This window comes from Macrobrachium rosenbergii, chromosome 18, assembly GCF_040412425.1.
Source record: "Macrobrachium rosenbergii isolate ZJJX-2024 chromosome 18, ASM4041242v1, whole genome shotgun sequence".
Classification (NCBI taxonomy): domain Eukaryota; kingdom Metazoa; phylum Arthropoda; class Malacostraca; order Decapoda; family Palaemonidae; genus Macrobrachium; species Macrobrachium rosenbergii.
In genome coordinates, this window is record NC_089758.1 from 2,830,390 (window position 1) to 2,846,995 (window position 16,606).

The 16,606-nt window shown below is 37.3% G+C and overlaps 1 protein-coding gene across 4 annotated transcripts in view; it reads left to right on the plus strand.

Annotated features, from left to right (window-relative positions):
• The window catches only part of ClpX (Caseinolytic protease chaperone subunit), an 80,575-nt gene that overhangs the window by 37,423 nt on the left and 26,546 nt on the right, over window positions 1-16,606 (plus strand). For all 4 annotated transcript variants that reach the window (XM_067120084.1, XM_067120086.1, XM_067120085.1 and 1 more), the window contains exons 7-12: window positions 6,325-6,489; window positions 10,523-10,623; window positions 10,837-10,992; window positions 14,183-14,350; window positions 14,577-14,705; window positions 15,141-15,233. In XM_067120084.1, coding sequence (XP_066976185.1) covers window positions 6,325-6,489; window positions 10,523-10,623; window positions 10,837-10,992; window positions 14,183-14,350; window positions 14,577-14,705; window positions 15,141-15,233 — 812 coding nt within the window. The remainder of the gene's footprint in view (window positions 1-6,324; window positions 6,490-10,522; window positions 10,624-10,836; window positions 10,993-14,182; window positions 14,351-14,576; window positions 14,706-15,140; window positions 15,234-16,606) is intronic.

Here is a 16,606-nt window from a genome sequence, read left to right on the forward strand (position 1 = left end):
AAACTCAAGGCAGAAGGCTCTGCAACAGCAAATATCTCTTCTGTTGCAAAAGAAAGCCATAGAAAGAGTTCAAGACGTGGATTCCCAGGATTTTACAATCGCTATTCCTGGTTCCCAAGAACTCGGGGATGGAGACCAGTGTTGGACGTGAGTGTTTCAACTTTTTATTCAAAAGACAAAATTTACAATGGAAACTACGAAATCTGTCCTAGCAGCAGTCAGACAGAACGACTGGATGGTATCATTGATCTGCAGGATGCTTATTTCCATATCCCTATCCACCCAAGCTCCAAGAAATATCTGAGATCGCTCACGAGGAAGAAGTGTTCCAGTTTCGAGCTCTTTGTTTCGCTAAGCACCGCATCCTCAAGTTTTCACGAGATTGATGAACAATGTAGCAGGAATGTTGCACACGAGAGGCATCAGAATCTCCTTATACCTAGACGACTAGCTTCTCAGAGCCCCTTCCCACACACGCTGCCTGAAGGATCTTCAGACGACAATCCAGTTATCAGAAGAACTGGGCCTACTTATAAACAAGGAAAAATCCCAACTGAGTCCATCCCAAGAGATTCTATACCTTGGGATGAGGATTCAGAGTCAGATTTTTCAGGCTTTTCCGTTTATTGTCAAGAACGGAACAAGCCTTAGAAAAGATTCAGAGCTTTCTAAGGAAACTAACATGCTCGGTGAGGGAATGGATGAGTCTGCTGGGGACCCTTTCTCTCTATAGCAGTTTGTCTCCTTTGGGAGACTGAATTTCACCGTTACAGTTCCATCTCAATCGGAACTGGGACAAGGGTAAAGAATTGAGACGAAGTGTATCCCCATCTCGAATCCTGTGAGGCAATATCTAAAATGGTGGAATGACCCCATCAAGCTCCAGAGGGCCTTTCCTAAAACAGAGGAACCCAGACCTAGTGTTGTTTCTGACGATCGGACTCAGGATGGGGAGCAACTCTGGGAATCAAAAGTCTCGGGCTCTGGACCAAACAGCAAGAGTCTTGGCATATCAATCAGAAGGAACTAACAGCGATCCTTCTAGCTCTCAAAGAATACGAACAGGTAGTAAAAACAAAGTGGTGCAGGTCAACTCCGACAACACAACAGCGCTGGCCTACATCAGCAAACAAGGGGGCACTCACTCCAAATCTCTGTACGAGACAACAAGAAAGCTTCTTCTCTGGGAAAAGGAGAAGAATGTGATACTACTAACCTGCTTTATTCAAGGGCAGAGAAATGTAAGAGCAGACATGCTGAGCAGGAAGAATCAAGTCCTGTCCACAGAATGGATGCTACATCAGGACGTCTGCAAGAGCATGTGGCTGATTTCCTTGCATAGACCTTTTCGCCACAGCACGGACGAAGAGAATAGAAACTTATTGTCTCTGCCCAGATCCAGAGGCTGCTTGCATAGACGCGTTCCTCATGGACTGGTCAAACTTGGACGTTTATGCATTTCCCACCTTCAAAATAATCCACAAAGTATTACAGAAGTTTTTGTCGCACGAGGGCACCAGAATGACTCTAGTCGCCCCTTACTGGCCAACAAGAGATTGGTTCACAGAGGTACTGGAATGGATAGTAGACACTCCAAGAGAACTTCCTCTAAGAGTAGATCTACTCAAACAACCCCACTTGGAAAGGTATCACCAAAACCTCCAAGCGCTACACATGACTGCCTTCAGACTATCGAAAACTCGCAAGAGCTAGAGGTTTTTTGAAGGAGGCAGCTAGCGCGATTGCAAGAGCAAGGAGGTCTTCCACCATTAAGGTATACCAATCCAAGTGGGAAATTTTAGAGGATGGTGTAGAAACAACTCTGTATCCTCTTACCAGTACCTCTGTGACTCAGATAGCAGACTTCCTTCTTCATCTTAGAATAACCTTAGATTTTCAACTTCAACCATTAAAGGGTATAGAAGTATGTTAGCATCGGTCTTTAGACACAGAAACTTAGACCTTTCTAACAATAAGGACCTCCAAGACCTTCTCAGATCCTTCGATACATCTAAGGAGAGGGTACAAGAATCACCGGCTTGGAACCTAGACGTGGTCCTGAGGTTCCTCACGAGTGATAGATTCGAACCTTTACAAAAGGCATCATTTAAAAGATCTCACTATGAAAACCCTTTTCTAGTCAGTTTAGCTACTGCAAAACGAGTCAGTGAGATTCATGCTTTAACAAAGCTATAGGTTTTAGACAAGGCAAAGCAGTTTGCTCACTGCAACTAGATTTTCTTGCAAAAAATGAACGTCCATCTCAACCTTGGCCCAAAGCATTCGAGATTCCTAACCTGACAGATGTCACAGGTGAGGAAATAGAAAGAACTCTGTGTCCAGTAAGAGCTCTAAAATATTATCTAGAAAGGACAAAAGACCTTACGGGGGGATTCAGAAGGGCTTTGGTACTCTGTCAAAAAACCCTCTTTACAAATGTCTAAGAATGCTCTGTCCTTTTTTATCAGACAATTAATAAAAGAAGCTCATTCGGAATGTAGGGAAGCGGACCACAAAATTCTAAAAGTTAAAGCACACGAGGTCAGAGCGGTAGCAACCTCTGTGGCTTTTAAACAAAATAGGTCCCTCCAGAGTATCTTGGATACGACCTTCTGGAGGAGCAAGTCTGTTTTTGCCTCACATTACCTTAAACAGGTACAGACTGTTACACGCTGGGTCCTTTTGTAGCTGCAAATTCAGTAGTGAGAAAAAGAACTACCCCTACAATCCCATAACCCAATACCCTTTTTCTTCCTTGGAACTAAGATGTTGTTTTTGGTTGTTTGCGAAGGCTGGACGCAGTCTTCCGCAATCATTAGCAGACAGTTTTTTTAAATAATATCATTTACTTCAGTTCTCTTAGTCAGGTGGTCGTTTGTTCCTTGGTAGCGCCCGGAATAAGGGTATTAAAAGGAGGTCTAGTCACATAGAGGTTATACACCGGTTGACAGCCCCTAGAGATTTTTCAGCCCCCTGGGTGGATCGCTGGATCTCTTAAGGAATGCAGACATAATGAGGCAGGAAAACAATGAAGTCAGCTTCCTTAACAGGTAGGAACCTTTAGTTGGTTTTATTAAATTTTAGTATTTCAATTCCAACGATGTTGGCTGTCTCTGACCCTCCACCAAAGGTGTCAATCAGCTATATATATAACTACCAGGTCAGTTAGATATTTAAAATGTTATTTTCATAATAAAATAAATTTTTGAACATACTTACCTGGTAGTTACATATAATTAAATTCCCTCCCTCCTCCCCTCTAGAGACTAGGGGCATGGAAGATCTGAGGAATATGTAGAATGGTTCCAGTTACCTGGGTAGAGGGCGCACAGGTGGACCACCTGACTACCCGATCGGCGATTGCCGTGAGTTTTTGAAATTCTGCCGTCACGTCAGGGACTTAAGCTATATATATAACTACCAGGTAAGTATGTTCAAAAATTTATTTTATTATGAAAATAACATTTTTTTGTGACCTTTTTAGCAGCATGTTTAGAAATAATCTTTGTTTATCCATTAGTGGTCTACCAGCTTTTTATCAGTTTTTTAATATGAATTACTGCACTGGTTGTCTTTGTCATCCCCAGTGCATGGGTTCTTTAAGAAATAACTAGAAATAACTAGCATACCATTCTTTATTTACTGCCACTGAATTGACCAGAGCTTATCAAATGTATACATGAAATGCAGTAAATGCAAGATGAACACCTGATTTGAAGCATAAAAGCACTGGTCCCCTTTTCTCCAAGCAACCAATAATCCCAGTGCTAATTTTTAGCAAACTACCATTCTTGACAGAGGGAAACTATTTGATGTGGCCAAAACTATTTGATGTGGCCATCAACCTTCTGTCTTCAGAAATTAATTAAAATCACTAACAGCCTCATTGCTTCAGTGAGAATTCATATAAATCTAGAGGGAAATTAATGGGATGTGAAATGAATGTATGCTATCCTTTGTTGAAAGCAATTAGTTCATGATAAAACAAATAGCTATTATGCTTATCATGAACTAAATGTACAGCTATTGCATTTTTGGTAAAATCCATTTTTTAAATGGACCTTGTCTCTCCATTTTATAGCTTTTTACTTCCATGCCAGTGGGAGTTCGACAGATTGCAAGAGAAAAACAAGAGCACTATTTTCAGTGAATATCAGTTTTCCATCCATCTATTTCAACTACCAGGGGACCAATAGGTACATACACTCATAGCTGGTCTGTCTACTTCTGTTGGCGGTTTTGATAGGTGGTAGACATTGTTACATGTACAGTACTCAGATTTCTGTTGACGAAATTGTTTGTTTTTGGATGTTTTTTATTTTATTTTGAATGTATTGGTAAGAACCTGTAAGATAACAGTTGCTTTATTCCAGTTTTATTGACCCTCGTGATGTGTATACTGGTGAGGGAAGGATTATAATTTGAATAACCAATGTGAATCTTAGTTTAATGAAGTCATGCAGAAATTAATTGTGAGCAGAGAGAGCTTATTAGTTTATAGAAAAAACTAAAGACAAGAGGATAGGTCTCCTAAGACTTGTCTTAAATGGATGCATGTTTGTCTGCTTCCCCTTTTAGTAACTGAATACTGTAGGTCCTCTGCTGCTTCGCTTCAGTCAGTTTCTCTAACTGAGCTACCCATCAATTCAGGGCATTAGATTTGATAGGACTGAATCATATTTTATGTTTACGTGGTGAGTGTTCCGCAGAATTTTTTTGTGCGCTATCCTCCAGTGGGTCTTGTTTAAGTTTGGATATTTCTCCATGTCGGAGGAAGGGTCAGTGCCCTGCTTTTGACTTGCCAGGCCTTTGGCACATCCTGTCTTGCTTCCTCTGGGCCTGGGGCAACCGGGAACCAGGACATGTTGGAGAGCGGTGCGTTTCTGTGCCTGTTGTTTCCTTTCTCTATTCGATCTGGCATCAGTGGCACCAGTTCCAGCATTAGCAGCACCATATCTGTTGTTAGGAGCTCCTGTTCTGATGCCAGAATTCATTCTCCGATAGGATCGTTTGGAAGAGAATAAGATGAGTCGCTGCACATTTCCCTTGCTTAGTTTTTACTATCAGATCAGCTTGGTAGGAGTGATGCTTTGTCTTTTCTGGTATTTGTAAGAGCATCCAATGAGTAGGAGTGTAATGTCCTTTTCTTTAGGCCTTTGGTTAAGGAATCTCGTGCTAATTTGTATCCTTGTAATGGTGGTAAACCATTTGACATGGGAGTAGTGGCTACAGCTTTTAAATTTGGAAAGAACTTATCTTTGGACAAATTATTGAAGTCACTCATTGGCATGGTAATTCTGTATCTGCTATGATCTATCTTCATGTTGCGGAGATTCCACACGATTATTGCAGAGCGTTAGCTCCTCTGACATGTTCAGGGGATATTAAGTCCTGTATCAGTTGCTGGCCTTTTTCTGCCTACTGCCTTTTAGACCCAGTTGTGGCTTTGGGAAGCTTGGAGGCACTCTTGTGTTGAGTATAGGTAGTGTACCTTCTTGTATGTACTGTAGGTATCTGTTAGTTATCGATCGTTGGCTGTGCAGTGTTTTGGCGCAGTAACCCACCCTCCTCCTTCTGCTGAAGGGGGCACCCTCCAAAAGAGATCTCGGGTATCTTCATGGTAAGGCTCTCATGCCTGAGTGGCATTCTACCCAGGGCAGCAGTAATAGCCTATGGATTGAGTTCACTAGGTAAACAAGCACTTTTGTGCATAATTTTTTATTGCTAAGTAAATTCTAAAGGATTAGCTGTTTTTCACTTTATCCACCTTTTCAAATGTGGGAATCAGCTATATAATGGAGAGGTAAGGGTCATATAAAAGATATAAATAGTTTGATATTTAGTTTTTAATACCTCTCCATTATATAATTTGCCCTCCCTACCTTCCCACATTCAGAGTAGACAGAAGTAAACTGACCAGCTACGAGTGGTTGTACGTATTGGTCCCCTGGTGGGGGATGGGAGAAATAGATTGATGAAAACTGGGATATCCATTGAAAGCTGGGTGTTCTCATTTTTCTTTTGCTATCTGTCGAACTCCTGCTGGCACAGAAGTAAAAGCTATATAGTGGAGAGGTAAGTATTTAAAAAATAGATACTAATTTAAGTATTTATATTTTTTATATAGTACTTCCTTATGTTTCTCTGCCATAGTAATGGCTTGTTGAGAACAACTTGGGGCTTATAGTGATGCCTTGACATGAAATTTTGGTAATTTATGATTCTGCTCAAGTATTTTGAATGTTCATTAGTTCTCCAAGTTTTCTGAAATTCCATCTCTTCACATCAAAATTTTGTGGAAGTAATCTGTGTAATCTTTTTCAGGTAAAACCCTCCTAGCTCAAACCATTGCTCAGTGTTTAGATGTTCCCTTTGCAATTTGTGATTGTACTACACTAACTCAGGCTGGCTATGTGGGTGAAGATATCGAATCTGTTATTGCTAAACTTCTCCAAGATGCCAATTATAATGTAGAGAAAGCTCAGTGTGGTAAGTTTCTAGCTTCTGGCGATGTTTTACATTTTTTTTTTTTTTTGGTTTAATATGTAGGTACAGTATTCCATCACAGCAAAAATAATACATAGCTACTGGAGGCCTCATTTCTTTCAGTTTACTGTATTCCTGAGAGATTTTTCATATTGTACAGTATATGTAAACTAGGAATGTGTATCTTTCATTGTCTGAAATCTGTTTAAGTATCATGTGTCACAAAATGTTTCCAGTACAAAAAACTTTCGTAAGTAAGAATGCCAGTGCTCTAGCAGGTAAGTAGTGAGCATTTGTGGTAAGATCCTTTACGTTTCATATGGTTCCCCAGACTTGTCAGAGTTTACTAAGCATTGCTTTGATATTCACTATCATTTTTTATACTGTTTTCACACTACTCGGCATCATTTTGGTGTGTTTTGACCTATTTTGGGGGAGATAGTGCATTTATATCTAAGGCCAAGAAATTAATTTCTTCTTGAAGATCTTCAATCCTTTGTTTTGAGGATTGCAAGTATGCAGCCAAGGATAAGTTCTCTGACATCATGGCTTCCTCAGAGAGGAGAGAAACCTTAGATCATCAGATTGTGTAGTCAGACAGCTCTTCCTAGAGTCCACCATAGTAACCAAATAGGGCTGATGTGCATGATCTTTGAATTGTTATGGCTACAATTGGCAGCAGAGTGTAGGTCCCCAGACCAGGGAGGATAACAAGCAAGATTACCAGGAGTTCTTTTCCCTGGACTTCCCATGACCTTGAAGATCTCTCGGCAAAGGCAGCAGTAACACTTTCATTGATGTAGATCCTGTAGATTAGGTTTTAGACCATTCCTTAAAGGGAGGAGCGAAAATTGATGTCTTTTCCTCAGCGTAGATCCTGTAGATTGGGTTTTAGACTATTCCCTAAAGGGAGGAGCGAGAATTGATGTGTCTTTTCATCGGCGTCAGGACTCTATACTAAGGGCAAAAAATTTGGAGATTGTGGAAGAGTTAAGGAGCAGAACCTGGGGTTACTCAGGTGATCCAAGAAGGTTGCCAACTTCCTTTTTGCCTCTATGGCCATTCAAGCTGTTCGCGGGGAGGGTGCGGTACGTATCCCCTGCAAATATAGGGGGTTTACTGTACTGGATATAGTCTTATGCAGCAATTTTCGCTAATCACAAACAAAGGAAAACTAAACACCACAATGGGAAATTTCAGTAATATGGAATAACCTTTTATTGCTCAGTTACATTCCTTCAAAATCACATGAACATGACATCCAAATAGAAAAATTGAATAAAGATTAAATTCCACACAATACAGGTATTACAAATAAGAGCAAAATGTTTTAATCTTCAAAATCCAAAAATATTTTGCACATTGTTACTTTTAAATTTTGCAAAGTACAAGAACTTGATACAAATGTATGATTTTGACAGTAAGATTTACCTGTAAACCCTTTGGTCAGGTATTTTTTCAGGAGAGTTAAAGTACTGGTATATTTATATAGAGCAGTCAAGTTTCTACTCGTCCATTAATGGTCTACAGTAGTCTGCCGGTTCAGGAATGAATTTTTATGATTATGCCTTTTTTTATGATACTTCTGTTTACAGTAATACCTCGATCTTACACAATTCGAGTTGCGTGAATTCACAGACACGCAAACTTTTCATTGGAATCTAACTAATTGTCATATGCAATTTTTTTCACAAACAAGCTACATTTGCAAATCCTTGATAAAAGGAGAGAGAGAGAATGAGAGAGATAAGTGTTATCCTTACTTTAGAGAGTGAAATTATTTATCAGTTATTACAGAGAGAGAGAGAGAGAGAGAGTTATGATTTACAATGGAAAAAGGAAAAAAAGAAGAGAGAGAGAGAGAGAGATAACATTAGAAATCCTTGGACATGCTGTGGGCAACGACTGACATATTTGACAGCTTTGCCATCGCCCCTCTCTTCAAAGGTTTCGTGAAAGATCGGGAAATGATATTTGTTTGTCTAAAATATCACATAATTTACTATAGAAATGTATAAATTTTTGTAATTACAGTATTATTATTATTATTATTATTATTATTATTATTATTATTGTCATTATTATCATTATTGTTTAATCTTATTAATATTTGAAAATTAGTACTTACTATTAGGTAAATAATTTATTTATCAACAAAACAAATAAACATATACACGTAACCATAAACATTCTCTCATCTCGGTAAGAAATGAGAGAATTTTTATGGTTGGATGTATATGTTTATATGTTTTGTATGATAAATGATTTATTTAATAATAAGTACTAATTTTCAAATATTAATAATAATAATAATAATAAAACTAATTCCGAATTTATACATTTCTACAGTAAATTACATGATATTTTAAACAAACAAATATCATTTCCCAGTCTTTCGTGAAACCTCTGAAGAGAGGGGCGAGGGCAAAACTGTCAAATATGTCAATCATTGCCCACAGCATGTCAAAGGATTTCTGATACTATCTCTCTCTCTTTCTTCTTTTTTCCCTTTTTACTTCATAAATCATGAATTTCCATCTTTTGATATCTAACATAAGAATTTCTCTCTCTCTCTCTCTCATGTTATTCTCTGTCTCCGTAATAATTCATAAATAATTTAACTTGATATTTCAAGTAAGGACAATTCTCTCTCTCTCTCTCTCTCTTTTGTGTTAGCCTCTTTGTCTCCGTAATAATTGATAAATAATTTCACTCTTAAGCAAGGACAATCTCTCTCTCTCTCTCTCTCTCTCTCTCTCTCTCTCTCTCTCTCTCAGTTAGCACTCACACATTTTATAGCTTATTATTTCTCTGCACATCTTTACCTATACAACAAATAGTTTAAATTGATCTAATTTTACCTGTACCATCCATGAAATGTAAATGCACTAGTGTGGCAAATACATTCTAGAACATAGAGACATAATAATTAAGAGTTGTATTAGTCCAAATAAAAAACACTGTTTGAAAAATCATATCGGAACAGAGAGAAGACGTAGAATAAAGAAGGTATTAAAAAGAGGTTGAAGAGACTTCTAAAAATAGATTGGTCAGAAGGGGGGAGAGAGAGAAATTCTTGGAGTAATGTATTAAGCTAACTTTTAAATGAAATTACAGTAACTTTAATTTCATTTAAAAGTTAGCTTAATAATTTGGGAGCATGATTAGGTGATATTTAGTGTTTAAACTTCATAAATAAGCATTTATTACCATTTTTAGAGACCATGCTAAACTTGTGTGAAAATTTGCCTTGTGCTAGGAGTTCTGGAACCTAACCTCACTTAAGTTCTGATTACTGTCTAGCAAAAAAACCTACCTCTTAGTTTAGTATAGGCCTATGGAAAACTTCACGTTTGGTCTTTGGAATGCATGGCAAATTTCCAACACTTTTTATGGAAAAAAAGCATCTTCAATGCCAGGAATTATGTAAGTTTATATCAATTAAAATGGAAATTCTTATGCAAGTGGAATGGAAGGAATATTAATCCTATCTATGCCATTGCCCCCTACTCAACCAGCTTCTATCTTTTTCTTAGGAATGAGAAGATGTCATTTCAGCAATAAAAGTTTAGAGGTCTGATTTCTACTAGACCTTTGAGACCCAAGATATGAACCCCTTCTGACCTGAAATGACTTATTTTGAAAAGGTGATACCTTGTTAGATGATTAAGCCCCCTTACATGGGATCACCCCCTGGTTTTCAGAAGTTGGCTAAAGCCCCTTATGACCTATTGCAGCAAGCCTCTTTGTTCTATCTTAGGGTGAGATAGCTCTTCTCTTGGTGTTTACTCTTATTGTATAAGTGCACTACTTATCTGGTGCAGTACCATTGCGTTTTCTTTTCGTGAAGTTTTTGTTGTGGAAAACTTTGCAAGACAAATGAAATGGGCACTACAAGTTATGTATTTATATTAGAATTAATTGAGTCTTGATAATCTTGGTGAAATGGGAGATGGACTACACACTGTTTGCTCTTTCGTTTCATTTTTACCATTTTGAAAGGGAAGGTGTGTCAATTCATTTTAAAATTTTCCAGGTATTGTGTTTCTGGATGAAGTCGATAAGATTGGTGCAGTGCCTGGAATTCATCAGTTGCGTGATGTTGGTGGGGAGGGTGTGCAGCAGGGGATGTTGAAGGTAAGAGTGGTTTTATTGCCATCAATAATTTAAAAGGTTTTTAGAACAATAGTGAGACATTGGCAAGCACACAGCCTAGGATGCAAAGCAGAATGGTAATTAAAGTAGTATTATGAATATTAAAACATAATTTCCATACTTCAGTTGAGTAGTTCACAAGATCCCTTCTTTTTTTTAGAAATGTGCTTCAGTGGATCTAATTCTTTTTAACAGATGCTGGAAGGTACGGTTGTTAATGTACCTGAACGAAATTCTCCACGTAAACTTCGTGGTGAGACTGTGCAAGTTGATACAACCAACATTTTGTTTGTTGCTTCGGGGGCATTTAATGGCTTAGACCGGGTTGTATCTAGAAGAAGCAATGAAAAGGTAAGGTGCAAAATATTGTGCTATGTAATTTCTGTAGACTAATGTAAACTACCTAGGAAATTTGTCATGTACACCTTTGGTTACAAGAATATTCACAATATTTAACAAGCTTGTAGCAAAGTTAGCCAGTAGGCTACTATTATCGTCACAGGAAGGGGGACTAAAAGAAGTTCAAATGTTTACCTAGTTCATGTTTATAATGTTTGTGTTCAGTCAGTTAGCTATTGTTAACAGTTATCAACTGATAAACATTGCTGTTGCAAATGATTAGCTAAATGTTTTGAAACCAAGTAATTTATGTACAACCAAATGCCCTTTATCATTTTTTTTTTTTTTGAGATGCCAAAACCAGTGTCTTTGCTTAAGAAATATTAGCATGACCATATTTTTGTGTGTTTTACCTTGTGTAAGATCATGCTAGAAAAATTGATGAATTGAATGCTGTTGTACCAATTTAATTTCTTGCTTTCCCATTTACATCTATAAATACCAGTTAAACTGAAAGTAATATACTGTAAACAAAGAGGTCAGTATGTTGTCAGGCTTTCTTTTCCTTGGCATCTCTTTGTGTCATTAATGTTTTTTACTAACGTGTACTGTAGTGCACGTCTTATTTTTACTTGTCTTTTTATTAGTCCACGTTTCAAATAACTCATTTTAAAGTTCATGGATTATTTACTGTACTAATGTAGAAGGTCTGACACGAGTTATTATAAATATTGGTTACTCAGTTCCTGGAGTTAGAAGAAAGGCAAACAGGAAAAAAATTGTATCCTAGCATAAATGTATTTATGCTCTGAGATCATAGTGGCAAAGCTATTTTCAAAAATTTGGTTTTATTATAAAAGTTGGTATGTTGACATGCTAGTTATTTTATGTTTTAGTTTAGTTATCAAACCAGTCGTTATTTTGAGCATCAAATTTAGTTCAGTAATCAGACAATTCATCAAGTCAATATTTTGATGAATAAGTACTTCTTTAAGCTAATAAATTTGTTTTCATGGTATGAAAAAGTATTATGAAGTCGTATGCAGCACTCAAGAACAGTGGTTATCCTTATAACTAATAGTAATAATTAATAAGATGTTTTCTTCTTTTCATGCTTCAGTATCAAGTAAGTGTGAACATTTACTTTTTAAGTAAGAACTTCTTTTTGTCCCTTTCCTTATTGTTGCTTAATTTTAGGTAGGGGTTTGTATTTTTTATCCTTTAAAGGCTCGTGTCTATATGGTCTTTGAGCAGTTGAAGCACAGGATGCTTATACTGTCTCTCCAAATTCATGGGTTTCATATAGTCTTAAAATTAGCCAGGTAAGTCCAGGATTTTGTTGGTATCATTTATTACTTCAGAGAGTTTATTAGTGTAATCATTTGTTACTTATCAGAGAAAAACTTTCAAGTATAAAATTGAAGGCTAGAAGTCATAAGTCCTGTGGAGAACAGAATGATTAGAAGGTTAGAGGAAACTTTCGCAAGGAAAGGGCAGTAAACATTTTAGTTATTCATACACGAATACAAACCTTCAGTCTTTACATTTGGGATATTGTCTAAGCGCGAGCTGGACTTGTTAGAGTCGTGAACGAAGTGAAGCCATAATTGCCCAGTCTCCAGGAGGGGACAGGAGGAGGAGGAGGAGGTGCTCCTGTCTTCCCCGGACTGTTAGCGTCAGTTTGTCTTCTGACGCTTCCTAGTGCAGTCGTTCATCGATTCGCTCGCTACCTGGAAGCTAATGTTTCATTCTAGAAGCTTCTAGTGGTTTCATCATGCCGATAATCGATCTGGTTTTACCTTTTTGATCTTTTTTTTCTTGTGTGATATTGCGCATATTTGTCTGTGATTTAGTTTGTGTGTTATGGAAAACAAACAAACACCCATGATTTACCGCAGGCTCCAGAGGCCTCTGGCCTCAAAGAGGTACCGAAGTCTCATGTTCAGAGACACTGCTTGGGACACATTTTCCCGAGATGTAACCGAGTACCGGAACCTTTCCCGAAAAAAGCAGGATGCCATATCTTAAAAACTAACCATAGAATTTTCTTGAAAATAATCTCATTACGTTTCCCACACCCAAATTAACTTAGAGGTATTAATCTAACCTAACGTAACGTAGGGGCATGGCAAAAAACCGGGGCTGGTGCAGTGCTAGCATACATCTCAGAAATTTGCACCCGGGGCATGAAGGACAGCCCTGTCTGTGCTACCTCTCATCTTTTGAGACTGACCCCCCACACTTTTTGCAGTAGGTGTCATATTCATGATTGTAGTGTGCGTAACCCTTGTTCTGAGTGTTGTGATTGATCTGGACAATGGAAACGTTCCTCCAAGAAGAAGTACAAAAGGAAAACTTCAGGTTCGTCATCGGAGAATGCGTCTCCGATAACGCCTAAGGGAGCAAATCCGTGGAGTACCTTTTCTTTCCTCCAGCGAAATTGCCCACCTTTGCTTCATCTTCTCTGGAAGATGTTTCCCCATAGGAGTCTACTACTGCTTTGACAATAGATATCCCACAAGGGGTGACTGGTGTCCATCATGACGACTTGTTGGCTGCTTCGGTTCGTTCGGGGGGGAGGTTTCCCCCTGAGCTAATCGAGACATCTACTACAAATGTTTACCCAACTGTTTCAGGGAATTGCTTCACTTTGTTCGCGAATCTGATGAGTCCAGGTCACCCTTAGACAATATTCCACATGTAAAGACATCAGGTTTGTTGGTAATGAAAAATAAAAATCAGACTTAAAAATCTGTCATTTTTAGAATATTTATCCCAGAAGAGTTGTGTAATTTAAATACTATAAATGAAGGCCAAGTCTTTGATCCCAAGGTCATCTTTTAATAAAAGTTGGGCAACACATAGAAAATACCATGATTGGTTAAAGGTTTGATATCAGAGTTGTTGGTAATATCAAGATTTAACTTCAGGGTAATTATCATCTCTTGAAGGGATGCTAATTATCCTGTGACTGAAGCCTCAAATTGAGAAAAATGGGTAAGAATATGGGACACTCTCACCCTCTAGAAGAAGCAGGTAGCCATTCCCATTCACTCTTAGTTTCTTTTCTCTTCAAAAATGGAAGTAAAAATCTCTAGTAAGACAATGATTGGTTCTTCATATGAATATATAAATGTCATGTTTATTGAAGATTATATTGACTTAAGGAAAATTAATTTATTACTTTTTTGTTATCCCTCAGTATCTTGGCTTTGGCATCGGTGGACAGTCAGCAGGTCGACGAGCTGTTTCTCAAGCAGACGTTGCTCACCAAACAGCTGTCAATGATGTTGAGGAGGATAACCAGGAAAAAGATGCATTGCTCAGTAAAGTAGAAGCAAGGGATCTCATCGAATTTGGAATGATTCCTGTGAGTTTTAAAACAAAATAATTCGGTTGCATTTACTTAAAATTTTTTTTTTTGTACACAGTGCACTAATGTGTATTTTTCTGAAAAGTTATGACACTTGACATGTGGTTTAGCTGTATATCAGAGTAACATTCAAAATTTTTCAAACAAAAAAACTCTGTGGAAGGTGTGCAAAAGATAAATACTGTATTTGGCTGTGGTTAGTAACATCCATTTTTCTTTGTAGGAATTTGTTGGGCGGTTTCCTGTAATAGTACCCTTCCACTCTTTGACGAAGGCTATGCTGGTGAAGATTTTAACAGAACCCAAAAATGCCCTTGTACCACAATTCCAAATGCTGTTCGGAATGGATAAGGTATTTAAATCATATTTTCTTATGTTCAAGTATTGACAGAGTTAATTGTGTATTTGGATTTATTTTTTATTGACATATATTTAATTCGTAGGTATGTATGATATTTAATTCGTAGGTATGCATGGTCACACTATTTATAATATTTGAACGCTAAAATGTTCTGTATATGTAAAGAAAAGTTTTAGGTTTAAAGTATTCCAAGATACCACTTTGATGTATGTAGTGGAAAATGTCAGTTTGAATAGATTAACGGTTTTTGGCTTGTAATTTTCATGCAATTCTTTTTAACTTATTATACTTAATAAGGAAAATTTTTAACTACATCTCTCCAAAACAAGTGATATTTATATACTACAAAAAGTACTAACCATGTTGTTACTAGTGCCATAAATATCCTGAAACTAATGTACTTTAAGGTAATTATAATCATTACAGGTGGAGTTAAGTTTCACTCAAGATGCAATGGAAGCTATATCACATTTGGCAATGGAAAGAAAAACTGGAGCCAGAGGTCTACGTGCTATCATGGCAAGTGTTAACATATATTTGGCTATGTGGAGTAAGGTGACGTTTATATTTGTTAGTGAAAAGATTTTCACTGAATCTTTACATGTTTCATCAGATTACTTAACTGCTAAGTGTAGATAGTATCTAAGTTAACAAGAAGGACATCTTTTCATTCATAGGTAAGCAGTTCATTGAGAGTTAATCCATGTACTTTCCAATGAAATGCTTCTTTGCCAAATAAGCAGGGCTTTATTTGAATCCAAGTGTCATGTATAGATGTGTTTAGTTTAGCAGAAATCAAAAGAAAGAGGAAAGGGAGCAAGAAAAATTAATACTTTTTAATAAGAACAATCAACATTAATTACACCAGGTCACTGACATGCATTAGAGTAAATCAACCAAGGAAATCATGAATGTCTGCAGACGCAGACTTAAGACCAGGTAGTGATTTGAAAGCTTTTGGAAAGCAATCAACCCACCCCGCCACATTCGTTAATCATATCATGTCAAGATTTTACAAAAAGGAAACAAATTGAATAGTAAAGTAAAGTAGGGATATTGATGGATGGGAATTTTTTTTTATATATATTTGCAAGCATCGTCTATGTACTGTATACCCAGTAAAACCTTAATCATCATCAGTGTTCTGTGCTCAGGAAGATCATTATTTGCCCACACTTTTTTGTTTTGATCACTAACTGATTTTTTCATTCAGTGCTTCTCCCTATATTCCTTTAGCATCCTATCAACTTTATCCAGTCAGGTATCCAAATTAGTGTCCCTTCTCTCTGTAATACATAATCATTCTGGCAGTGTTTTGAGCTGCATCTTATTTGCCCTGGCAATAGATGACATTACTATGAACCTGCCTGAGCAATATTTTTAACTGCTGTCATTTCTTTAAGGAAAAATTTTTAATGAATGAAGATTAGACTTATTTTTTGTAAAATTCCAGATGGAGGTATAATTCCCAGTAGTTACTAAATGGTACACCATAGAAATTACTGAAGGTTCTTTGCAGTTTCTCTTTAAAATCCTCCTACCAAATGTCCAATTCAGTTTTTTACTTTTAAATATAGTGCATGAGGAATTTTTTATGCATAGTACCATACAGAACCTAGTTATCTGCCATGGTTTTACAAGGAGAGTCTTTTGTAAAACTTGGCACTCATGGGACTTTTCTTGACAGACTGTCTAAGACTAAAGCAATGTGCATGAAGTGGATATCAAGGTCTTTGTACCAAAGATCTTATATTCCTAAATTTGTAGGGCCACTCTTGAACCATATAATACTTTATATTTTATTATGGAATTAAACCCACTCCTGAAGTGGTGTGAAACAGCCATGAATAACCCCACACAACCAAAATGAAAGTTAATGTTGTATTACCTTA